At 41.7% G+C, this 25,967-nt stretch overlaps 2 protein-coding genes across 10 annotated transcripts in view; both read right to left on the minus strand.

The window, feature by feature from the left end:
• LOC121594317 (serine/threonine-protein kinase mig-15) overlaps positions 1 to 5,513 on the minus strand; it is a 49,468-nt gene extending 43,955 nt beyond the window's left edge. For 5 of the 9 annotated variants that reach the window (XM_041917440.1, XM_041917439.1, XM_041917437.1 and 2 more), the window contains exons 1-2: positions 5,339 to 5,512; positions 2,203 to 2,662 (exon numbers count right to left, since the gene is read on the minus strand). In XM_041917440.1, coding sequence (XP_041773374.1) covers positions 2,203 to 2,271 — 69 coding nt within the window. In that variant the 5' untranslated portion in view covers positions 2,272 to 2,662; positions 5,339 to 5,512. Of the gene's footprint in view, positions 1 to 2,202; positions 2,663 to 5,338 lie in introns of all 9 variants that reach the window. The other 4 variants (XM_041917435.1, XM_041917441.1, XM_041917433.1 and 1 more) reach the window with 2 other exon arrangements.
• A 5,174-nt stretch (positions 5,514 to 10,687) lies between these two features.
• Positions 10,688 to 23,335, minus strand: LOC121592334 (calcium uniporter protein, mitochondrial). The gene is made up of 5 exons (XM_041913734.1): positions 23,070 to 23,335; positions 14,709 to 14,814; positions 12,549 to 12,650; positions 12,263 to 12,466; positions 10,688 to 12,188 (listed from the first exon to the last, which is right to left on the minus strand). The coding sequence occupies exons 1-5, from the start codon at positions 23,333 to 23,335 to the stop codon at positions 11,883 to 11,885; spliced, it is 984 nt and encodes a 327-aa protein (XP_041769668.1). The 3' UTR covers positions 10,688 to 11,882.
• Between the last annotated feature and the right edge of the window lie 2,632 nt (positions 23,336 to 25,967).

Consider the following 25,967-nt stretch of genomic DNA (forward strand, 5'->3'; position numbering starts at 1 on the left):
AAACAACCCCAATTTTTATGAGTCTTAACACACCCGTACAACATACACCGCAATGGATCCCACATCGCATGAATTATTCGTTGTAGCATAAATAAACTTCCCAACAGCAACGACACGAGGCGAACGCAGAAAGGAATAAAAACACATCGGAAAGCATAAATTCATCTTACTTGTGCTTGTGCCGGGCTCGTGTCACAGAACGCACGGTGCGGCACACCCCCCTGGACCAACACACCATTGGCCATCGACACACAAGCCACCGCCAGCTGTTGATGCGCGTGTGACATACACGCTTGGGCAAGACACACACCGCGCTTCAAGTGTGTTTCGGTGCGTTTTTTCTTCCTCTCTCTCTTGGCTTTATTTCATGTGCGCCAACGCTTCTGTTGGTTTTATAAAACCCTCAATCCATCCTCCACCATCCGCCGACTGGTTCGTTCGGTCTCGTCTGCGGCTGAGTTTGATGACAATGTTTTTTTTTTTTTTTTTTTTTTTTTGGATGCTGTTTGCCTTCTATTGCAGTTCTTTCTCGCCACAATGGTTGGTTCCCGAGGATTTGTATCTTTTCTTTTGCGTGTCCCCTCGCTACTTCTTCAAACCCGGCTTAAGCTGTCTTTTCTTTTCTGCTACTGCTCGTCCCGTCCCGCAATCGTGGCCATAAATACACACATACGGTAGACATTTTATCCTTTCCCTATTTTCATTATATCCTCCAACATAAGAGGAATGGGATGGTGCAGCATATGTAAACCCGCCGCTTGCCGTGAACACACAAAGGATTGGATCGGGGCAACAAGGACTTATGCTGGGGCATGTCCAACGCACGCTTGATGCTACTCCGTTGGTTGGTTGGGAATTGTTTGTAAAAAAAAGGCGAACAAATAAACCGGAACAAATTGAACGAAGCAATGTCTCGGTGTTTTGGGGAAGACAAAGAGCCACACGCCGAAAGATTCATGATTTTTGGGCTTTCATTTGCTTCACTTTGGGCGGTAGATTGCCGATCATCGAGGGAGACCGTACGGCATTGGTCAGGCAAGGGATGGTGTGAGCTTTGATTTTTTTTTTGGTTTAGAAATCATTTGTTGATAATCCTTATGCAGTGGATGGCAATTTGGGGATGGGATTTTAAAATATTCTAATAAAAGTAAAGATAATTCAAATCAAGCGTATAATTACTGTGCATGGAATAACGTTTATATAAAAAAAACACTTTCATTAAATTCATTAGATTTAATATAGATGCAATTTAAATATCTAATAGTAATACTCTCAGAGCTGAAAACGTCATGGTTCTGGCAACAACACAGAAGGTCTGCTATTCACAAACGTTGAAACCGAAACTAAAAGAGAGACTAAAGCAACAACAACAACAACAACAGTGTTCAACAGGACGGAACACAACCAAACAGTCCGGCTGCCGAGCAACACCACGAACGGGAGTTCAAGGTCATTAAATAACACCGGACATTTCCGGTTCCGGTTCCGGTTCCACTTTCGGACCATGCTCTGGGACGTTGTCGATTGGCCACAGTTTGACGTCTGACAACACACACAAATGAACGAATATTTAAACCAAAAGTATCAGAGCTTTGCAGTAATAATACAGTCCCAGGAGGCACTTTCGGTACTAGCTCCATGCATTAAAGTACACCCAAATGTGGTATTTACTGTTTGGAGCTAAGACTAAAAATAAAAACCAGCCATTACGCTCTCATAAAGACTGCTACTTAGGCCGGCTAATCTCTAGGCAGAATATATTTACTAGCAAAAGGAAAGAACAAGGGAATAAACCCAGAAAGAAAACAAAAAGCAAGAACTGTCACCTTCTGACAGCGCCGCAACTTCACTTGCACTCGAAAAGCAAAAAAAAAAAACAGAAATAAACTAGAAGAGATGGAAGAAGAGCTTCCCTTTCTTCCTGCCGTTTTTTTTGACAGACGGGAACAACAACCACACCTTAAAATGGGGGGAGTGTGGGGGTGAAGTACCAACCCAAAACAACCCCCCACACACACGTAGACACGTTTTGATGTGATTTTAATTTTGCTAGCCAACCCGGAGAGCCGCTTTCCGTTTTCTTCTTGCCCCTTCGGGGGGAAAAGGCAATGATGCATCACTCCGCACCCCGAAGTGCACTAACATGCACTTCTATCTTCCTTCCTTCCTTCATCCTTCTCTCTCTCTCTTTCCTTCACTTACCTTCAGCGCGTTCAGATCGATATCATCCAGTGAACAGTTCACGGACGGAGCGAGCATTTGGTGCGCCATTTTGACGTTTACCACAGCAGCAGCAGCAGCACCACCACCACAGCCGTCGCACAACCCCGCCTGCAATCGGGGCTGTCTCTTTCACACACACACACGCACGCACACACTCTTCCGCTGATACACTCACGCACACACACACTCTTCCACCCACCGTTCGCAAAAGTGGGAGCCGGATGGATGAATGGGGAGCAAAGTTGCTGTGCGTCTGTCAAGCAGAAAAGGAAAACAAGGAAAAACGCAGCCTACTTCTCTCGCTTGCGCGCCCGCTTGTCAGGCCGGGCGGCACACAACACACACGCACCCTTTTCCACGGGACAGTGGTGTTGGGGGGTTTCCACACTTTTTGATTTTGTTTATTTCACACTCACACACGCACTGTTGTTTCACTTTACTAGATAACAAAACAAAAAAAAAAGATGAAGATGATAACAATTATGATGAATTCGCTATTTCTCGGGAACAAAAACCTCCATGTGTCAATGTTTATTTGTGTACAAACAATAATCGCGTACTTGAGAAGGAGAAAAACCTTTTCATTTTTTTTGCAACTCGCAACTTTCAACACGCACTTCTACTACACTGAAAATTTGTGATTTTGCTTGGGCTTTCGAACACGCACACGCAAACAGCAGCACCGGCGGCAGCTAATACTTCAGCACAGACACACACACGTACACACTCTAATGCTACGGGTTAGCCCTTGTACACTACACACACACATAGGGGAAAAGGACATTGATTAGTACATGTGTCTCGCGCACACAGGCGCACACGTGTACTACCACCATCGCCCCGTTCACTTGAGGTACGCTCCAGAGGAACACACCCTTACATCCCGTAGTTTGCGGTAGTGAAAATGTAGGTATGTGTGTGTGAGCTGCCAAATGATTGTTGCGGAAGTAAAATGCCGAAAGCGAAATGCATCTTGGAATGCTTAGGGAATGGAAACACTTGCACTGTTTACGAGTGGATTTGTGTTAATCAATTTGATTTAAATTCATTTTTTGCTACCAAAAAGCACACCCAACTCACTGCAAACACGTCACCGTGGGACATTAGAACAGTGAAATTGTCATTTAAAGCGCACACACACATACACACTCATACACACGACGTACGCAAACGTGTATACTAAAGTGGGATTTTTTTTCTTTACTGCTTCTCGTACATCATTTGTCGTACACCAATTCCGACAAAGTTCGACAATTCATCACTTCTTCTCCTTTTTCTACATTTTGCAGACGACTTTCAGAATAGAACGAACGATTCACACACACACAGCCTACTACCCCGTTTCCACATATCCCAGACGAACAAATCCCCTGCGTGTCCTGTTTGTCGGTGAACCTTCAAGACGCTTCTAAACAGACACACACAATAGACAATTAAATCCACAAATTGTCACCAAACACGGGAAAGAAGCGGCAGAAGCAGGCAAATCCCTGTGCCCACACAGCACGCCCAGAAGCCGGAACTGCCTTTAATTAGAAGACGCAATCTTGGGTGCCGGTGAACAGAGTCCGCTGCTATTCAATCGATAATGGACGTACCGTTGATGGCACGGAACGACGAAAACATACATACTCCGTTAGAAAGAGCGAGAGAGTGAGAGTGCGAGAGAGAGAGAGAGAGCGCGCTCGTGAGGGCGTGCGAGAGCAGCCGAGCCACATCATAAGAGCGAGTGCACGAAAGAGGGAGAAAGAGAGCAAAGGCAAAGGCAGCGAGATGGCATATGAGCGATATTTTTTTTTTTTTTGCGATGATGAAATACACACAGCACTGTGATGTAGCGGTATCAACACACACATATACACTTGTTTGTGTGTGTATATGTACGAAACAAAAAATGCGAAAAGAATAAATGTATTTATTCCACATTACAAAACTGCATTTTATGGTACTGAGCAGAATTTTATCACACCATTAGAACAAAATTTGTTCCGTCTCTCCTACACACAGCATCAGCAAAATCTGTCAATATGTATGTGTGTGTGTGACAGAAGGAAACACGGGAAGATTCCACTTGCGCTGTCCAGCAGCAAAACGAAACATTGAGACTACACAAACATATCCTCACAATGCCTAATTGCACGCACAATCACACAAAATGCACGGAAAAATGACTAAATTTCTTGACGGGCGACGACGAACAAACACACCATTAAAAAGCGTTTTACATGCGCGTGTGTGTTAGTGCGGTCGCCCGATAGCGCAACTCAAATGTGAGCAGGTTAACTTTGATTGGTAAAACTGCTCTGTCTCGTTCGCTCTTGCGCTTCCCGCTCCCCGTACGTTCTAGTGTTCTTTATTCTAGCGTCAGTAGTGCCTATCTCCTCTTCTATCGTTCTCCGTTCCTGCTCCGTCGCATACACGGGTTTTTGATTCCAACCAGTTCGCACGAGCAAACACCCACCGATCGCACCACTACACGTACACGCGGGCGCAAGGGAGCGATTTGTGAACTCTTTTTTCGCGAGCTAAATGCACCCTTTTTCGGGTAAAATGGGCAACAAACCCTTGGTTTTGTATCAATTTTCATGAATCCATAGGAAAGGAATGGTTTATTTCGTTCCTTCAACGTTTAATTCACGCAGCAAAAAGCTACCAAATGCACACGCACACACACATACGTACAGAGGCCGCCCGACTCTGGTCGCAATTGATGGGAAGAAAACGGTAGTGAGAAGAGGGGGACAGCAGAGAAGGGCTTGATAGACGAAGATGTTTTCTTTAGGCTTTGCACGAAAATATGGACACAATTAGCCGTGTCGCAAGGAAAACCCGACAAACACCAATTCCTTCTTCTTCCCTCACACAAACGCACACATTTTCGCTCGGTTTTGCTGATTAGACACGGACGCACGGCACGCAATTTGGAGAAGGCGGAGGATTGGGTGAACACACATCGGATCCTTTTTTCTGTCTACGTCGATTATTCGCACACCACGGGCACAAGCGACCACGGCCCCGTCCACACCCACCACACACGCACGCACGTACAGTAAAGCGAGAACAATGGATTACAGCTTAAGACGGTAGGATGGGTAACTCAAGCGCGATTACACACCACTTTGACACGCACAACGGAGCCGAAATCTGGATGAATTTTCTCAGCACTCCATCATCATCATCATCATCATATTACACTGCCGCATGAGAAGTACGACATCTTTACTTTTCTGCATCTGCTTCACGCACCACTCACACACTGACTGGCTGCTGGTCGATCAAGTTTGCTCGAGCTGCTGCTGGTACGAAGACGGCCTGCCACATTTGTTCGCCTGTGTAGTGATGGGCCTCAAAACACGGGTGGGAAAGAGATGGCAAATGTGTTTGAGTTGGCAAAAGCGTTTCTGCAGTTGAACATCGAAAAATACTTGCTATTATTTATGCTTTTGCTATGAAGCACATTTACATCAATTTCATTTTTTCTTTTCGATTTTAATGGCGTGTGTGTTATCAGTTAATTAACAATTCCATTGTGCAAAAAAAGAAAATATAAAACCTTATTTTATTGACAGCACAACGCGCTACTTGGGAGGGAACGATAGCTCCGATCCATGCGAAATCTTTCCAATCCAGCTTGAAATGACAGAAAAGTAGACGAAAACGAAATTAAATCGAATTGAAAACACCATTTTAAATGCAAAATAAACTATAGTAATGATATTAACTATAGTTAAAACAAACTTCAAGGAAAAGCCAAAATAATCTCTAAAAAATATTTAGAGAACAGCAGTGCTCTATTAAATCGATGAATTGCGAGAACTTGCTATTGTCGACAATGTCGACCTGTTTCCATCACCCGAGTAGAAAGAAGATTATTCAAAATGACAGTTGAAAGATTTTCGGTATTTTCGAAATCAAAGTGAAAGGAACAGTCAATTGCTTGAAAAATAAAAAAACTCCAGGGAATAATTTTCAATTTTCATTTTATTTTCATTGAGATAGCGCATTTTCTTCCACAAACCGGGTAAGGTAACTCAAAGTTTCATTGCAATCGATACAATTCAAAACCGTACTCGTGCATGCCCGAAAAGCGTTTCTTCTGCAAACGAGGTAATTGTTTTATAACAACGGAAATGATTTAGGTTTCTTTGAACCGTCGCGTCAATTTAGCTTTTGAAAAGACTATAAATTCCAACACAAACCCCTTATAATAGGTTTACAAACAAACGCCAGTAACAGCTCACAAGGTTCAAACACGAGCAAATGACAGGAAATAGTGTGTGCAATCACAGAGCGCCCACATGGGGAGCACTTTTTGTTTGTTAAGTAGATTTGTATAATTTTTCAACTAAAACGTGTTGCCAGTGCTTCACGTGAGCGTGCATAAAGTGTTTTGCCGTTTGTTTCTTTGTTTTGTTAAATTAATTACAAATATATCGTGTCTACTTCTGTAATTAGTTTTTTTTTCTCAAACAAAACGTATGTAGCGTTAGTAGTTTTTAGTAGTATTTAGTTACTGCGTTTTTTTTCTTTTCATTATCGATACTATAAGTTATCTCATTAAGGTTAAAGGTTGTTGTTGTTTTTTTTTGGGATTTGTTTTTCAACGCCATCGCTTTGTTGCTTCGTTTTAGTTAAAGATCACTCTCTCTTTCGTACGCTAGCCTACAAGGAAGGAAAAAATAAACGCCAACAAGAGCGCCCTCTCGAGGTCGCTAAAGATCCTTCCGAATGGGAATCCTGGTTCGTGTGTTTGTAGCGTGAACACATTAGCTTCAACTTTGTGGAGATGTTGTCAGCGAGCGTTTGAAATCAACACATCAAGTACCCCGCGATCGCTCCTTTCGAATGATCCTCGTCGTCACACAGATCGTGTTCTGGTCTGGTGCGATCTGGTATTTTTTCCCCTTCCACTTCCTACTAACTTTCATACGGTTTCTTTCGACTAAGTTGCTCCTTTCTGTTCTGCACGGCGAGCACTATTTCCAACACATTATTATTCGCTACACTATCCGGACATTAATTATATGTACAAACAAACTGTCCACGCGACAAGCTGAAACGACGGAACGCGACGGGTCGCACAAACCAAACCGCGGGAACTTGCTGCTGCTGCTGCTGCTGCTGGTACAAGATCAGCTGCTGGCAAAATTGGTTTCTTAAAAATTGGGTACGATGTCGGCAGTTTTTTTTTTTAATTCTTTCCGCACGATCAGTTTTCATTTCGATTGCTTTTGCTAGTTTCATTAGGAATCAATAGCCCCAAATGAGTCATTCGTTTTAAGGGGGCATTCGGGCAATGGTTAAAGGATTGATCAAGATAGTTGGTACTGCACTGGGGTTTTTTTTTTTTTGTGTGGTTTCTGTTCTAGTTCGCTAGATTTAATTTGTTAGTTCCTCTAGTGTCGCTTACGTTTCGTCTTTCACAGCGCTTTTAGTCGCTCTCTTTATCTCCCTCTCTCTCTCTCTCTCTCTCTCGTTAGTTATCATCTTTGCTTTCTTTTGTTTGCTTATAATACTTTTTGTGGATATATCATAAATTGGATGCTCTGCTTTACTATACCTCTTCAACACGGCCCCCTATTTCATTCTATCATACTGTGGTGTCTTCATTTTGTATTTGTGTTTTTTTTGCGCTGTGGATTAGCTTAACTCATTCCATCTTGCTTTGCTTTTTACTTTATCAATTCGCTGTTTTGTTTTACAATATTTGCAAATACGAGTCCACTCCGCTTCTCGGCTATTAATTATGTTCACAGCTTACCATCTTCTTTCTTTTTTTTCTAGTTTCCCTTTCCCATTAACTTGTTTACTATTATTTACTCAAATCATATACTATTAGCTGTTCTGCAAATTGTATTCGTTTAATATAGTTTCTTTTCCTTTGCTTTTCTTCATCCCCACACGTGTCACGCCAGTTGAAAGCAGGTAGTAGTAGTTTTACAATTTTCTTATCTTCTTAATATAGTTTCGTTCGTTTTTTTTCGTCGCTCTATTCTCTATTTTTCATCTCTACCATCTTCTTTACTTCACTGCAGAAAAGGATAAAGTGGGAAATGAAACAGCCAGAAATAGAAGTGAAAAATTAACAAACACTAATCCGTTATTAAACTTCCTTCCGCGTTTTGTTTGCTATTGAATTGGCACTTGATAAAAAGGGGGAGGGAGGGAGATGTTTCGTTTTATGGTAAACGTGTTTAGTGTGTATGATTAATACTCGCTTGTAGCGTAATGTTACCGAACGTGCGTGTTTTATGTGCGTGTTGTACCTTACGCTAACTAAGAACGCACAAGGGTTTTCGATAGTTTAAGAAGAGGAGTGGAAGTAGAAGGTATGATACTATAAGAGAGTTTAACAATATTTATCAGTTCATTTCCAGCTAGCTAAACAGAGTGTATATAATAGGAAGGCAAACAACGAGCGCTTAGAGAGGAAGAGAAACGTTACAAGAGAGAGACAGAGGGCGCGTTTGTCCGCAACGATAAACGACTACCAAAACCCATCAACGGAAACAGCACTGGAAGGATATGTGTTAGCAATGTTTCGGTTATAACGAGTGTTGTAAGGGAAAAACCGGGCGAAGGTTTGCATTCAGTTAAGGTTGCTTTGAAAGCGGCGGCAAAACGGAGCCATGAGCCTGAGAAGGAGAGCTATTCAACAATCATTAACTAGAGTTTCGTTTCCCAAAGCTAGATCTAATGGTTTTAACGGTATAGGAGGAGAAAGCTTTACGTGCTCTGACTACTACGAGAGAGAAAGTGTGTGTGTGAGAGAGAAAGTGTGAAAGGTCCAATTATCTACTAGAATGTGAAGGATTTTTTAGCAAGCAAGTAGACTGTTGTTTGCTGAGGGCCCATTGGCAGCCGGCTACTTCTTGTGCGTTTGGGTGCCTGTATATGTGTTCGCTTTGCTAAGAAGGATGACTGTCGTTAGATTAGGAGCGTTTTAAAAATGGTTCTAAAAAGTGTTTATCAAACGGTGTTGAACTGGCGTCCTAGAGGAGTGGCGTCGATCACGCTGGAATATGAACTAATATTCCCGTATGAACTAGCTTGATTGGTCACAGTTAACGAGTAAAGGGGGGGAGGGGGCGGCTTTGCTTACACTCTTCACCATCCTCCCCCCCCATCATCATTTTCACTCTAGAAGGTAGTTTTAGTAGTTATCTTTAGGAAATTTCTTTTCGTCTATCTGAATAGTAATTTGGTTTGCACTTTCGACGCGTTCTTCACTCGCACTGGGGGACGGGGATTAAATGTAATGGTTCGACTACGTCGTCCTCGGCGTTTGTCTTGTACAGTGGAGATTCTGTTTTTTTAAGTGCAAAGATTTAATTTTAATACTGCTATAGCTACAATTCGAGGCATTAGAAGAATGAGTGTTTGTAGTGAGTTTTTGTTTGCATCGTATTCTAAATACAGCTTGTGTGATGATCATTAAAGCCTTTTTCGATAGAGCTAGTGTAGAGTGAACTTACGTGCAAGGTTTTCTTTTACTAAACTTCATACCATTTTCCTCCTTCATGCCTATCCTGCCTTTTTGACACGCTCAGAGAGTTTGCGAGAGTTCGTTTCCGGGAAAAAAGCTCGATGATTATTTATACTACCTCAGACTAAGCAAGGGTCGCCGCAGCAATGATGACGCCAGAATAGCTACCGGGGTTCTGTATCAAACAAGACCGTGCAAACAAATGTGTGCTGCAAAGCGTGTGGTTCTATACTCGCTATAGACGAAAAGGCAAACAGTTTAGCCTAAAAAGGGATGAAATCTTGCAATCGTGCTCTATGTCCCCTCGGCTTTTCATGTTGTTGTTTCGCTAGAAAATGTGTTACAGTAGTAATTTGCTTAGCTGTGTATTAGTAGTAATAGTAGTAGTAGTAGTTTACCACCTTTATCGCTTAGATACTCCTTTGCCGGTGCCCGCTTTGTTCTATATATGTTACTTTAAAAGTATTACGTTAACTGTTAGTTCTGTTTGTTCACAACTGCGATCCGTTTTCCTTTCACTTCTTGCCTGCCTCTTTACACAACCGTACCCTTTTCCCTTTGCGCTTGCCAGTGGTAACATTAAGCTTACTTACACCCCTTTTTAGTGTTAGTTGGTAGATTTTTGCGACAAAGTTTGCGATTTAATCTTACTTAATTTTCATTTTGTTTAACGGGCACACATTGTAATTGTTTAACAATATTAACAGTTTTAGTTTTGTGGAGATAAATGATTTAGAAAAAATAGATTACAATTCAACGAATATTTCCTACATCTTACGCACAATTCACGTGCCAGGTTGTATGGTTAGTAAAACAAGGCACAAATAACGCTGCCTAGATTTATATAGTTTAGCTCGATGCAATTTAATTATCTAATTTTAATTATAGGTAGTAAAATCATAATAAATATTTTAAAAAAACATAAACCCAACATAAAATGATATTTTTACTACAGAAAAATCAAAATAAAATAAAAGCTAAATTTAAACGTCAATTTATTTCAACCCCATATTATAATAAAACTATGCAAAAGATACACATTAAGCGGTTGAACATTTTTTCTTCATAAAACACACACACACATTGAACGTCTGCTCCTGTCTGCTTGTTGTTGTGCCTAACTTTTAAGTAATCCCTCAGATCTTTCGTCAAACGTTGGCTCGCGTCGGTGTGCGTTACATAAATGGGTTTAGCTTAAAACAAAAATACGCAACACAAAACACAAGGGACATTGTGCTGCAGGTGTATTGAGATTCCTTAAACTGAAGAAGCACACACGAAAATATAAAACCGAAACACACACGCCTATTCCATTCTTTTGCCGTTTCATTGTTGTAATATAAAATAACAATCTAACACCTTCACGTGAGCTTTACGAGATGCACACAATCGTTGTGCTATTGCATGTTGGGGCTTTTCTGGTATGAGAGGTATGCTTAACAAATTGGAAGTATAATTTAACATTGAGACAAAAAAAAACATTGCAAAAACAAAGGGTAACACAAAAGTAGTTAAGAGATAAACATTAATACGATTACAATAAGAAACATTTTAAAAACACAATTTCAACCCTTTTCGGGATAATGCGGGGTAGCTGGGATGTTACTTTCCTAACGTGGTGTAAAGGTTGCGGAGGGTGTGTCTGCCTGTGTGCGGATATAAGTACTGGCCTCCTCCCCCAGCAAGGGTAGTGTGTGTGTGTTTGTTGATTGTGAGGCATTGTGTAAAGAAGAACAAGGGCCTTTTAGGCACTCTGAACTGCAGCAAGATTTGTCGTTTTTCCGTAAGCACTTTTACACCTTTCCCCACCTTGCTGCAGCCGTTTTTCAATCGTTTCCCCTACATTTGTGCGCTTCTTAAATGTGCTCCAACCTATCTCCATTGTCGATGTAGTAGTAGCTTGGTTGATTTTCTGCTTTAAATTGATTGTAGCTGGATTGCACACGCTGGATTGCAGCGCGTTCGGCCCTGTGTTTTTTTTTACAACCATTTCTTGTCTTCATTGTTTCTTTACACTTTTGTGGGCACACCTCTTGCTGCTCTCCGCTTTCGCGTAAGAATATGTTCGATAAACTCACCATTACAGCGCAACTAGCTAAAGACTTGCTCCTTTTTCTCCCCTGAAGTGCTGAACACTATACAATCCCCTTACGTCGTGCGTACCGGAGGGGAGTTAGTGTTTAGTTTTGAGCACCGAATCGCCACCGACAGCCACTGTGGCCTGCTGCAGCTCGAGGTTGGCCTTGTGCTGTTGCTTTTTCGCGAACGCAATCTCGCTTGCGCTGAACGTTTTCGTCTTTGGCGGCGGCGCCGGCAGATGCATGTACAGTGGGTCGCGCAGCCGGCGCAGATCGTGCTCGATCTCCGCGATCTGCCGCTTGATGTCGTTGTACTCGGCCAGATTGACGCCCGCCTTCTTGGCCGCCTTGTGCAGCGTGATCAGATGTTGGCGGTCTTTCACGTCTGGCAGCAGATATTCCTAAAACAACAATAGCAGATGTGAGACGTTAAATGGGTTTGTGTGTGTGGGATCAACCCGTCAAAACCACTCACCTGCTTCGTTAGCACGAAGTAAGCGTACGCGGCCATTGCCGTACCGTACGTGACGAAGTACGTCACCGGCTCCATAATGTCCCAGGAGTATTCCCACCAGGTTAGCCGGGCGAGCACACCGAACTGTACCGACATAAGGCCCAGCCCGACCCAGGTCAGGGCATTCGTTTTGCGGGCCGCTTTCTGGTCGAGTTCATTCTTTTTCTACAAGGCGAGTGCAAAGGAAAGAACAAAATAAAACACAGCTATAAATTAGCACAAGGTTTTGGGGAGGGTCCATACTTACCGCTTCCAATGGGCCAAGCTTCTCGTTCAATTGTTCCAGCTTGCCGTTCAGTTCGCGCTCCTTCTGCACCTGATGTTCGCCCACGTGCAGCGCCTCGTACAGCTGGATGGGAGAGAAGAAGTAAAAAACACGTTCGAAATTAGTTCCATGTTGGGTTTAAAATAATAAAGCAACTCTATAAGCAAAATCGAGACCCTCCCTGGGACCCGGGAACTGAAGTCCTGTGGGACCCGTTTAATTTGTTCGACGGCGGAGCGATTAATTAGCGAAAAACGATTAAAATCGTAGCTCCTCTGTTGTGTTAGGGTTGCGAATAAGGAAGTAAAGGGTTCAACCGTTTTTTTGTAGCGGATTACTGGGCACAGGGGAACTTGCTTGGTCCATTTAGGGTCGGGATTGTTTACGTTCGAATGTCTTGTTCACTTTGTTTCTACTATTATTCACAGTTTAGCACAGTCAAATTAAGTTGAGGCGCTGGACGTACATAATTGTTTATAATTGTAGAGTGTAAAGGACGAAAAACGAATAAATATGATATAAAGAGTTATATTACAGGGTTTCTCAGTTATATATGAATAGTTTACATATAATTTTGAATCCGCCTTGAGATTTATTGACTATTGACTGGGGAAAGTACAAACAAAACCATTTTCAAACCAGTATGACACATTTTTGCCATAGGGCTAATATGCCAATAGTGCAATTGATTTATTGCATAATTTGATCGTAACAAAGGTATACATTAGAGTGATGAGAATATTGAGTAAAGAACTTAATAAAGACTGTTGTCTACGCACGCCGGGAAGAGTGGTCTTGATTTGAAGGCAATTTTCACTCAGCTAGTTATGCGGATTTGGGCTTTTGTTTGGCAAATTACTTATAGAAAACTCATTTATGTTGCTTATTTTTGTGAAAACAATACGAAATGTTTAAAATATTCTGAAAAAAACATCTTAAATGTCCTGTTTTCACCGATTTTTCAACTATAACCACTAAAGGAACATGCCTGTTTTGTGTACCCATAATGGCACTGAAGTAAAAAACACTTAAAAATGCAAAAATATCCTCAAAAAACAAAGAATTTTAGTAAATAGATAACATTTCATACAAGTTATGTTAAAAAAATAAAAATTATGTTGTTGTGTGGCCATTTACAGCGTTAAGAATACAAGTTTCGTTAGGGAATCCTTAAGACCGGGGTACATTGTCCGTACTCGCTAGTGTAATTTCAATTTTCACTAGAGCATCTGGCGGCGGCTGGTGGAAGCTTTTAAGTAGTTTTTTCTCGCTATTTTATGAGAAAATGGCTGAAATAGTTGCACAACATCTATTTATCTATCAATTACATAGCTTTTATAGTCCAATTTATGTAAAAAAACATGGAAAAATAACGTTCGTTCTGAAGCGGCTCCAAATTGTTTGGGAAAATGCTTCGATCAGCCGCCACCAGATGCGCTAGCGAAACACACTAGCAAGTACGGACAATGTCTCCCGGCCTTTACAGTGCAATACCACCACTATTGGTACTACCACCACTATAGGTACGTTTACCCTAGCAAATTTCACAGCATTCTGCTATTAGTGAACCAAATACGTTATTTAATGAGCAGAACAACTTAAAATACCTTCGAAAGATAAAACAAATCCCTCGTAAGTGTTGGTGTAAAAAGCACTACACGTTTTGCAGCCACTCGAGACCTCGAGCTGAAACACCTATTCCATTTCCTAGCCATTACTTTGAGTGCTTTTTGCCGTGCAGCTTTTACCCGCCCAGTACCACTCGGAAACTACTCCCTCTCTTTTAAAGCTCAATAAATCCGGGCGCGGTACTACGAGAATGCCGCACAATGAGAGAGGGGGAAAAGCGACCCACAGCTCCACAAGTGTGCACATCATGCTGCGATACAAAGGGGGGAACATTAAGAGAGCGATAGAATTCAATGTTCCAGGGAATGGAAGCGATAAAGAATGGACTCAGTCTTGTTCTGTTGTGCTGCATCCATCATAACGTCCCTCCCCCACCCGTAGTGCATTATGGTATGTTGTTGTGTGATGTGGGATTGCATTTATGAAATGAATTGTTTCCGTGCCATAAGGTGGATAAGGGTAAGGTGATAAAGCTCCAAATACTGAAATTAAATACCGTCACGCTCGGCTTACCTGTGCCACGAGTGCCTGTACGTCGCCTAGTCTAGTGATTTCTTCTGAGGTAATTTTTTCACGCTTCGGTGGCTTAACGTAGTATTGTCGGTCGTTCAGATGCAACCTGGAGGGGACAAAACGAGAAGAAAAAAGAAAAGAAATATAAATTTTAGAGTTAAATAAGGCTTTTTTGTCTATCCATTACTCCATTAACCATGCCTAATCCATTGTCGTTTTGGGGAGCAGAAAAAGACACTTGTTGTTCTTGCTCATCCTTCAGTTCCTACCCCAACGTCAACATAAAAATAAATCCGATTAAATTGTGCATCCGCCCATAATGATTTCTGATTGATCTCAAGCAAGCAGGAAAGAAAAACACAGCGGTGACTGCCGAACGTCGCCCAGCGCATCCTCCACCACCACCACAAAGGAAAGTGAGAAACGTATTAAACCTTGTTGAACAACGTTTCCCACTCTCTAAAACGTGCGCAGCATCACATATATTCGCACAGCTTTTGTTCAATGTTTTTGTTAAATACCTCCTGCACGAGCAACCGGGCGCCTCCATGTACAGCAGCAGCAGCAGCAGCAGCAGCTACACAACACGTGCCTGTTTTTCTCCCATTAAAGTATACATTTCCTGTACAAAACAAAAACAAAAAAAGAAAGGAACACTACTCTAATCGGTCCTTTGGTAGCCCGCTTTTCACATCAATTTCCTATTTCGGTTCGATGCGAACATCAGGTGCGGGATGTTCTCTTCCCCGCTCTGGCGCGCTTCTCTTGCTCCCCCCCACCACCCCCCCCCATCCAAGAGAAGGGAAACTTTTCATTTTCCTTCCGACCTCGCTAACATACCGACACACACACACATTGTCAGTTTTGGAATACGGTGGGAACTTGCTTTTGTGCGGAAGGAAATCCGCTCAATTCACCTGTTCAATCAACCCATAAGAGCGCAAAAAAAAAAAATGCGGAGGGAACACTAAGGGGGAATTATTTAGAATGTGATGTTTTGTGTGAGTGTGTGTGTGTTGTTGGTGGTATTATTCTTCCTCTAATTCTTGCTGTGCCTCAACGGTATGTATTTTGCGGCTTTTTTTGAAAAGGATGTTCAAACGATCAAACGGAAGTGTGTGTGTGTTGATTGGAATTTCCACATTGCTGGTGTGCGAGAACAGTTCGGTTGGTTCTGGGTTGTGGGTTTTTGGAATTTTGGGAAACGGTTTGTGGCATTAGTGTGTACAGAAACCCTCACCGGCAACGAGGTAAACAATTTATTCAATAAAATTCCATTGAATTATGGGCAAAAGTGGCAGCGAATATTTTATTGAAGAGTTGTAATTCATATAGAAGAGGACGATAACATGAATTGAGACTAAACAGGCTAAAATTATGAGTAAAATAACTTTAGAAACGTTGTGAAAGGAACAATTGTACCATCATTTTCTTGTAAGTTAAGGGATAAATTGCATACATAATTTGTAAAACAATAGTTAATATTTAACATTAATTATTGTATTATTATACCCTTTTTTACCTTTTTTTAATTATTGCTTAAAATTCAACAGTTTAGTTAAAAGTCATATTAAGTATAAATTTTCAACCAACAATCATCATATACAATATAAATCCATACCAAATATTTTAAAAAATCTTCTAAATAGCAAAAAACATACTTCATATGACACCCATTTAATGTTTAATGTAATTAAACGACTGTTAATTACATACGCCAACTAAAAGCTTCAATGAATGATTAATCACTTACAACTCCCAACGCTCTGGTGGTGCCGCAGCAGCATCCAAGCAGTGCTCCTTTCTAAACGTGCGACTAACCCCAGGACCACAATCTCATCCGCCTGAAAGCTTGCGCTGCCAAAATGCACTTAAAGACGCTTCTGCGGTTTGCACCTCTTATAACAAACGACCGTCATCGATTAAAGCGTCGCTCAGAAGCAGGAAGGAAAGCGCGTTCGATTTGCATGCACCTCAAGCTAACCCCCTTTCATTCGGTGAGTAATTATTCGGCCATATGTGTGGTGGTGGTTGAGCAACCACACTCTGACTTCTTAAAACCACTTGATCTCGGCCACCGGTCCAATGGTTCGGGTCGAAGATTTATGAAGCAATTTTAAGCTACCGTGTGTGTGTGGCAGCGTGGCATGGAGAAGAGAATTTATTTCACAGCAGGTTGGTACTATCTTTTTCCGAACCTTCACGTTTGCCTTTTTTGGTGAGCGAAAAATAGCACGTTTTACGTCCGAAGAGCAATAGATTCTGACTGCGAATCGGGCTTTTGGGATTTGTGCAAAATCCTGGCTGCCAGTGGTGGCTGTGCCAGTTGAAGATTCTACCCAAGGGATCGTCGTCGTCTTCGAACTCGAGGACATGTAATCGATCAACCGGAATGGATTTAATGGTACGGGAAAGTGTGAAACTGAACGGACAGTGAGAATGGGCAAAAAATAAAGTAATAAAGTGAAAGATTAGCCCGTGCAGTTGACAGCTAATTAATGTAATGCCCTACACTACACCGCCGCCTGACTGGAGTTGATTGAAAGTGGCTCGCGGGAAGATGGTCATTCGTGTGAGTGGTAAACAGTGTAATAAGTACAACGGGAAAAAAAAATAAATCCCCGGCACGATTACGTTCGTAGGGTCAATTGTAGAGGATGATTGATGGCAAAGTGGATGATATTACAGGCACTTTTGTTAAAAGCTTTGCTTGCTTTTCGGGGAAAGCTCTTGATTTGTTTGGCATTTTCACAATTACTTAGCAGTACTTGAGTATGTTGTTCATTAGCTATCTACACATCTCTTTGCTTTGTTAAGTGTGTATTAAGTGAGAGAAAAATCCATTTTCTATAAAAAATAGAGCATAATTAACACGCCAAACACATGCAAATAATAAAACAATTTATTTAAGAATTGCTGTTAAATTAAAACCAGCAATACAGTAATTTTTTGCGCCTATTTACGATGCTGCTATTGACCAACAATAAGCCAGCAGTACTTGCTTCCCCCCTAGAAACACCAACAATATAGATTGATATTATTAATTACATCCCTTTGTGTAAGAGCCAGCTGTCCACACAAACACGCGCCAAAGCTCGTGGGAGAAAAAGGGCGATAAATTATAACAATCATGCCTATGACCATGAACCGGCACAACCCGTGGACTTTTCCCCCTATACGTAGGGTAAAGCGGGGCAAAATGGGCATGTTAAGCAGTTTACTGAATATTCCTTTGCATATGTCGCAAAACACAAATTATTCTTACATTATTACGTGCCTCCACCATTTATCTGTGGATTGAAATTACCACACAGTCTGAAAATAAGTTAAACGCATGAAAAAGTATAAATAAAAAGTTGATGTTTGATGTTGATGTAAATAGCTTCTCGTATTTTGACACGTGGGGCAAAATGGGCATACGTAAACAAACTGTGAAACGTCAAAACAATGACGCACTACGGGTCTCAACAACTGCGCTTAGGTAATGGTCTATGCTACGTTTGGTGAAATGTATTCTTGTCCTATCTTTTGTTTTGCTGTTCAGGAAAGTCTTGAAAAATATGAAATCTTCCAAAAATATGTTATCGAAATTTCAACAGTTTTTACACGTTTCAATCCGCAAAATCGAATCTTTTGAAGCTGTGCCTGTTACCAATATTGTGAGGACACATACAACACCATAGCCTCACCAAGCGCCATATGTCAAAAGCATCTGCCCATTTTGCTACACGTGAAGCAATTTTGTATTTTTTGTTATATTAGCAACAATACGCATTCAATTGTCTTGCTTTCTCAAACAAGTTTTATAGAAATGTAATATATTTAAAATAAAAAATCATTTAAAACTTCCACGCATCCCTGTGACATTGCTTTAAACTTATTTTCGAAGTGGCAAAAATTATATCAATATGTTACTAACTCATATTTTGCATTTTTCTTGGTTATTTGTTATTAATGGGTTATAAAACTTGGTGTTATGGTGTTGAAATATTTCTTTGTAGTGAAATAATGCGTAAATAGAAGGTACCCATTTTGCCCCGCTTTCCCCTACGTACGTGAGGTTGGCGGAAAAGTACATCGCTAGCCAGTCCCCAGAGCCAGTACAAAACCCCCAGCACCCCAGTGAAAACTCCCTCCCACGGACGGATTGCAAAACTAATTTCGGCGCTCGATCGACTCGCACACGATAAGAGCGATACGACGACAACGCCGCCGAAAGAACAAGTGCAAATAGAAACCCATGGCAAATGTTGCTGATAATCCTGCCGGAGTGGTTATTGGGCGATGATTTTGCCAACGGGTGGGGATAAATATAACCTCGTGATTATGCCCCCGTGGGTGGCACAGACACACACACACAAAACGTGGTGGTGGAAGCTCCCACACAACCCCGGGGCGGCGATGGATTTTCATCTCTAAAATCACGAAACGCCGTCTGGAATTTCGCCCGGAATGAAATTAATCCCTGCCGCAGCGCATCCCACTCGCCGGGTTAGTGGTGGAGTAGAGAGTAGAGCAGAAAAGGCAAGAAAAAGCTCCCGGCAGCGCGGCGCACAGCAAAACCACCGGCCAAAAGCCAACTAACCATCGGGTCCAATCAAAAAACCAATCTGATTTTGACTTTCACTTCCATCCGATTGCTTCTCGCACAGGTGTTGTTGGCCGGTTGTTGGGAGGGCCAAAGCAGATAAAGGGAAGGGAGGTGGTTGGGGGATCATTTGAATGAGGATATTCGGTGCGGTTTCGATCGGCGAGGAGAGGTTGAGAGCTGACCCCGAGCAAAATCCAACCCGCCGGTCGGTCATGGTTTGGTGAAGGATGCTAACGGATCGATGGATTTTCTTCGTCCCCCCCAAGGGGATGCGACTGTGTGTGTGTGTGTGTGTGTGTGTGTGTGTCTGTTCCGCTCTGATCTGGGAGGAGTGAAATGAGCAGACGATTTTGTCGCCCATCCATCCACGCACACACACTCTGTCCACAGGACATAGAAGAGAGGCAGAGGATTCACCTGAAGCGAAATGAAATCGAACGAAACCGATCGGCCACCGGATTTGTGACTGTTGGGGAGGATGATATGGGTGGGTGATGATGGTGGTATCGATAATTTCTTAACCAAACCAATTTTTATCGGTCCCCCTCTGTTTGTCAACCAGAACTGAGTGTGTGTCTCTTTGTGGAACGTTGGTGGTGGTGAAGTACAGTTCGTACTAACGTTGAAGGCGTTTTCAGTGCTTTCAGTTATGGTTGTGGATGGCTGATATTAAATTTAGCATACACGGCGCTATGAAATGGCCCACAATGGTCGCTTGCGAGCATAGCAAGGACCTTTCTTTTTCGTTTGGTTTGTTTGCCAACCTTTCCGGTGTGATAAAAGATTCACACAGACCACACAGAGACGGTCTTTTGATAGTGTGGTGAATTTATCTACGATGATGGAGCTTGAGACTTTTCCATTGAATTGGGCGGTTATTTGGTCTCGAAGGTATTTATTATTCTTTTCGCAAAGATATTGTTAATTCAATAACTGTCCCCATAGGCATAAGGTAAACCAAAGGGTTCAGATTAAGTTAAAAGGGTGAGTTTCAAAGAAGAGAATGTTTTTGAATGTGTTGTGGCAATGTTATTTCTCCTAGACGCTCAAAGGCGTTATACTAGACTCTGTGACTTGCCGCTGATGGAGTGGTTACCATCCTTCAAATGTTACAGTCGTAGCCGAGAAATGTTTGACCCTAGCTCACCTATTTTAGACTCTAAAGGCCGGGCTACATTGATCGTACTCTCTGGTGTAATTTCGATTTTCACTAGCGCATCTGGCGGCGGCTGACCGAAGCATTTTGCCAAACAATTTGGAGCCGCTCCAGAAAATATGTTATTTTCCCATGTTTTTTACTTTAACTGGACTGGAAAAGCTTTGTAATTGATAGATAAACATATTGTGCAAGTATTTCAGCCATTTTTGCATTAAAAAACGATGAAAAAACTACTTAATTTTGAGATCCGGTGCGACCGTTCCCTTGATGACCAAAATCAGCTTCCACCAGCCGCCGCCAGATGCGCTAGTGAAAATCGAAATTACACTTGCGAGTACGATCAATGTAGCCCGGCCTTAAAGGCCGGGGGACATTGTTCGTACCCGCTAGTGTAATTTCCATTTTCACTAGCGCATCTGGCGGCGGCTGGTGGAAGCTTTTTTTGGTCGTCGGGAGAATGGTCGTGCCGGATCTCAAATTTAGGTAGTTTTTTAACCGTTTTTTGATTTGGGAAAACGGCTGAAATACTTGCACAACATATTTTTGTATCAATTACAAAGGTTTCCCAGTCCAGTTAAAGTGAAAAACATGGAAAAAATAACGTATTTTCTCGAGCAGTCCCAAATTGTTTGGCAAAATGCTTCGGTCAGCTGCCGCCAGATGCGCTAGTGAAATTCGAAATTACACTATGGAGTACGATCAATGTAGCCCGGCCTTAAGGCATTAATTTGTGTCCCTTAGGCTTTAAAACATTTTATGCCAGTTTTGGAGTGCAAAAAGTTGGCATTTTCAGGTGTATTGAGAAATTATTAAATTACATACATTTGTTCACAAAAAAACAATCAAATTACACAGTTTTTGTAGTGTTTTTGTAATGTAAAGTACATCTGCTATTTTGTAATATTATCATGATTCCTACAAGATTCCTACAAATTGATGACTTACAGACCAAAATAGGTTCGCTAGAGTCAAAATTGGCCGGTCTGGTGGTACAGTCGTCAACTCGTACGACCTAACAACATGCCCGTCATGGGTTCAAGTCCCGAATAGACCGTGCCCCCATACGTAGGACTGACTATCCTGCTATGGTAACAATAAGTCTAAGTCACTGAAAGCCAAGCTCACTTCACTAGTGGGTACAGGCAGGCCTTGACCGACAGCAGTTGTTGAGCCAAAGAAGAAGAAGAAGAGTCAAAAATGGATGCCTAAGAGCCCTGGTTTTGCGGAAACACCTTTACATTTAAAGTACTTTTGTGATTAAATGAAATTTATGCTCTTTCAAGTGTGGAAACTTAAAACAGTATTCGCTAAAGTTGCCTCTTTGAATATTGTTTTTATTGCAGGCAATGGTTAATAAAACCAATTAAAATTATAAAAAATATTTATGTTTACGATAAGCCTAGCATTTATATTTGGTTAAACGAATATCTAAGATCGCCAAGCTGTTGTAATGCCGGATGAGTAGTAGTAAGTAATGTCTGTATAGTTGTGTCTGGATAGTTATATCTGTGAATGTGGCACTAAATTTGATACACTGTTCCTCTTATAAGGACTCCAGAGTAAAGTTATTCGAATCCTAATGCAACTAAAACAACTAAAAATAAACAACTGTCCTTGCGTAAGTCGATGCGATTAATTTCAATTCGATTAAAATGAGATTAATTTGTGTCAACGATTCCGGACACGAATTAAAACGGCTCCATCAATCCATTTCACTATCGATCTTACCGTGGCACAATTTGACTTCTCTAAACGAATCCATTGTCAACTGCACTGCACTACCTTCTCGCCTGCCACAGTGCTTGGAATAATGAGCGCACTGCAAGCTCTCTCTCTCTCTCTCTCTGTCTTTCACCGGTGCGGAATAAATCTCCTTAATGAAAAGTTCCTTCCTGTGCGCCGTTCTGCACCACGCTGAAGATTGACGACGGACCAGCCGGCAAAGGCAGCAAAAGGATGAAAGTTATCTAATTTAATTGCAAATCCTCAACGTCAACTATCTTAAGCCAACTGGCACTTGTTCCGTGCTGCTCCCACTCTTTCTCCTCCTTGCAATCTTCTATTGAAAGAAACGTGAAACTCCCGGCCGCACCGGAAGCAGAACATAGTTTCTGATCGGTTGGAAACGATCTGTTGAATATAGATGACGTTGCAAATCGGGCAGCGCAAAGCGAGTGTTCTGTGTCTTCGGCATTCGTGGCTGGTTTGGGTACAACTGGAACATGATGTTCTAAAAAGCATTTTACAAGAATCCCTTTTTTGCCGCAGAACAGGAAAGAAGGATGGCTGAGAGCTTTCTTAACGTTGATAAAACGTTTCCCTTTAGTATTCAATTGCACGAAGACACGAAGCAGAGAGCGTTCGGTAGGATTGAAACAAGAAATCGACTGTTAAGGACCACACGACACGACGGCAGTGAAGGAAATTTAATCAAGAAAGTGCATCTTCTGTGTTTAATCGTACAGGAAGGAAGGAAAATGCTTCAGCTACTCAAACTTCCCACCGGTCCAACATTTCCACCGCTTTTTTTGTGTGTTTCAGGCATGCAAACGATGCCTACCGGATACGGTGTCCGGTCACGGAATACTCTTCTAGTCGCCATTTCACTCACCAAAACTCGTCGTCCATCAGGTTCTCGATGGAGCAGGCGGCCGCTATCCGGACGCCTTCGCGATTGAGAATGGCCGCCCGGTCGATGCCACGGTCCTCCACCTTTAGCATGTCGAGAAAGTCGCCTACACAGTGCGTTACCGGTCGCAGCGTAAACTGGCAGCGCTCGTTCCGCGAGGGCAGTGGCACGGTGACGTGGGGCAGTCCGCGATAGTACCGCACGCTTACTTCTGTGGGAGAGAGAGAGAAAAAAAAAAACGGAAACATGTACATGAAAGAAGAATTTAATAAATCGCACACACACACACACGCGCGCGCAGTAAGTTGGCATTTCCGAGTGTACATTCTGTGGGAAATGCTTCAAAGTTAATAAAAGTATAGCAGCGGAGGTGGTATTTCTTCCGATGGCTTTTAATCAGATTTGCGCCATGGCGTTGTGTTTGCAAACGGTATGAAGCCATCAGCAGGCAATATTCATCGATTGTATGGATAGATGGGAAGATGTTTTATGAGTTTGCGTAAGGATTATAGTCGAATATGTTATCTAAAAATAGATGTTTGAGGGTTTGGTTGTGTGTGTTGAACTTTGAAGTTTGGCAGGAGAAAACTCTGTCATACGATTATAACTTCTAAGGATTTGTTAGGTGTGATAAAGGGAAGGCTGAACTGTTGCTGAAGTGTTGCTGGTAATAGAGTTGTGCTTCATGAATCCTTCGTTAAGATTCACTCATATGAATCTTGAGTGATGATTGAATCGAGCCTCGAATCACCCGTAGCAAGGACTGACTATCCGGCTGCATCGTACTTGCTAAGCAGTCACGAAAGCTCTATGAATCTTTTGAGATTCAAGAGATCCTTGGATAGATTCGTGTATCTTTCAAGATCCATGAAACATTTGAGATTCAAACAAGGTTCCGAAATTCATTAATCATCTGAGATTGAAGGGATCCTTGGAGGGAATCATGTATCTTTCGAGACCTGTAGCAAGGACTGACTATCCGGCTGCATCGTACTTGCTAAGCAGTCACGAAAGCTCTATGAATCTTTTGACATTCAAGAGATCCTTGGATAGATTCGTGTATCTTTCAAGATCCATGAAACATTTGAGATTCAAACAAGGTTCCGAAATTCATTAATCATCTGAGATTGAAGGGATCCTTGGAGGGAATCATGTATCTTTCGAGATCCATGAAGCTTTTGAGATTAAAACAATGTTCCGAGATTCACGAATCTTTCGAAGCGAGATTCAGAGTTATTGACTCATTTAAAAGATTCACTCAGATTCATGAATCTGATTCAGATTGGTAAGGAATCGGGCTTACATATTGCTTTAGATATTGAAACAATACCTTTTTAAAACGCATACTGCAACAAAGCTACAAACATATAAATGTATTGTATCATTCTGTATAATTATTTCATAAATTACTCCTAAAAACGAAGTTCAAGCAAAGAGTTTCTGCAATATACAATTTATACTTGGATTATTGGCTTGTTTGTTTGTTTGTTTGTATGTTTGAAGCATCGTTTGTTTTCGTATCCAAAATAAAATGCAACGGAAATTCAATTACTTGATAAGGCAACGAAAAAGGCAGAATTTATTTAAAACTGTTCAATCAGTTAACAATAGGGGTAAATGTCTGATATAGATAATAATATTTCTATAATGTTATAGTTCAAACTAATTTTAAATAATGCAATGGATGGACGAATAGGATGTGTCTTATAGGGGTTCCCATGAATTTTTGGCTGTTTTTCACAAAAAAATTCATATATCATCTCACGTTTTCCACACAGTTTTGAATCGCACTCTCGTTATATTGACATTGTAACAACATTTTGTAAATTAAACAATTAAAAAAAAAATTACCAAATCACCCACAAAGTTCGGGAAGCATTGCAACATCCTTGAAGAGCAACGAACACATCAAATTCTATATTGAAACGTTATATAGAGGAAGCCTTTTAAAGTTATTTCTTTTGATAGAATAAATTCCAGTCTCTCTTTTCTCTTTTCAAATGGGTCATTGTCACCTTTTATCAGTCGCTTTTTTGTAAACAGAAGAAGCAAAGAACAAAATTTGTGTCTTGGTATTGTACAAAAAAAAAAAAAAGTGTGTCCTCTGTAGCCTCGCGTGACTGTTGAGAAAATGGATCCTTTGTGTCGTGTTCGCATTCTTCCGCCCACCTTTCGCTCCGTATTTGTTTAAACCCATTTCTTACGCTTGCTGTTGTCGGGCTTCGGGCTTGTTCCAGCGGCTGAATGGAAAGCAAAAACCGAGCAAAACTTTTATCCACCTGAAGAATGTGGTCCCCCCATTCCCCCTCGAAACGAAACCATCTTCGTGACATGAGTCATTTTTCATTTTTTCACCATTGTCCTCGCTGTACATTCCTGTACATTAACCTCCTTTCTTCATTGTCACCTTAGGTCCAGTGCTTCACCAAGCAGAAAGGTAGGTGTTCGTGCAACGAAGAAGGAATCAACATTGTGGCATTTTTATTTCTCTTATCGGTCAATCTAATCTTGTGGCTATTCGGCTGATTAGCTCACACAACGAATGGGCTTTTTTCGAGACTGAGGGTGTCTCCAGGGAGGAGGACCAAAAAAAAAAAAATAGGACACATCAAGCAGCAGCAAAAACTTTTTCCATCGAAAGCGCAACCACACAGACGAAGGTAGGCGACTTGTTTGTGAAGTATTTATTTTTGCTTCGTTATGGTCGAGAGCATTGTTTTGGCCCGGAAAGGACGGTGAAGGGAGAAGGGGCTTCACAAAAGTATAAACATATAGCGAAGAAATAAAACATATTTCCCCCCAAAACAGTAAAATCGGATCCGACATCCTTTGTCGACTTCTTGCCGCACACGCTCGAGACCAGGGCGACTACTACTCGGT

This window comes from Anopheles merus, chromosome 2L, assembly GCF_017562075.2.
Source record: "Anopheles merus strain MAF chromosome 2L, AmerM5.1, whole genome shotgun sequence".
Classification (NCBI taxonomy): domain Eukaryota; kingdom Metazoa; phylum Arthropoda; class Insecta; order Diptera; family Culicidae; genus Anopheles; species Anopheles merus.

Bases quoted from the DNA above. Each gene is read 5' to 3' on its own strand.
- LOC121592334 (XM_041913734.1), bottom strand. From the start codon at position 23,335: ATGTTTCCGTTTTTTTTTTTCTCTCTCTCTCCCACAGAAGTAAGCGTG. The intron at 14,815-23,069 runs GTGAGTGAAATG...TGTCCCCTCCAG, and splicing joins CTGATGGACGACGAGTTTTG to GTTGCATCTGAACGACCGAC. The intron at 12,467-12,548 runs GTAAGTATGGAC...CTCGCCTTGTAG, and splicing joins AGCTTGGCCCATTGGAAGCG to AAAAAGAATGAACTCGACCA.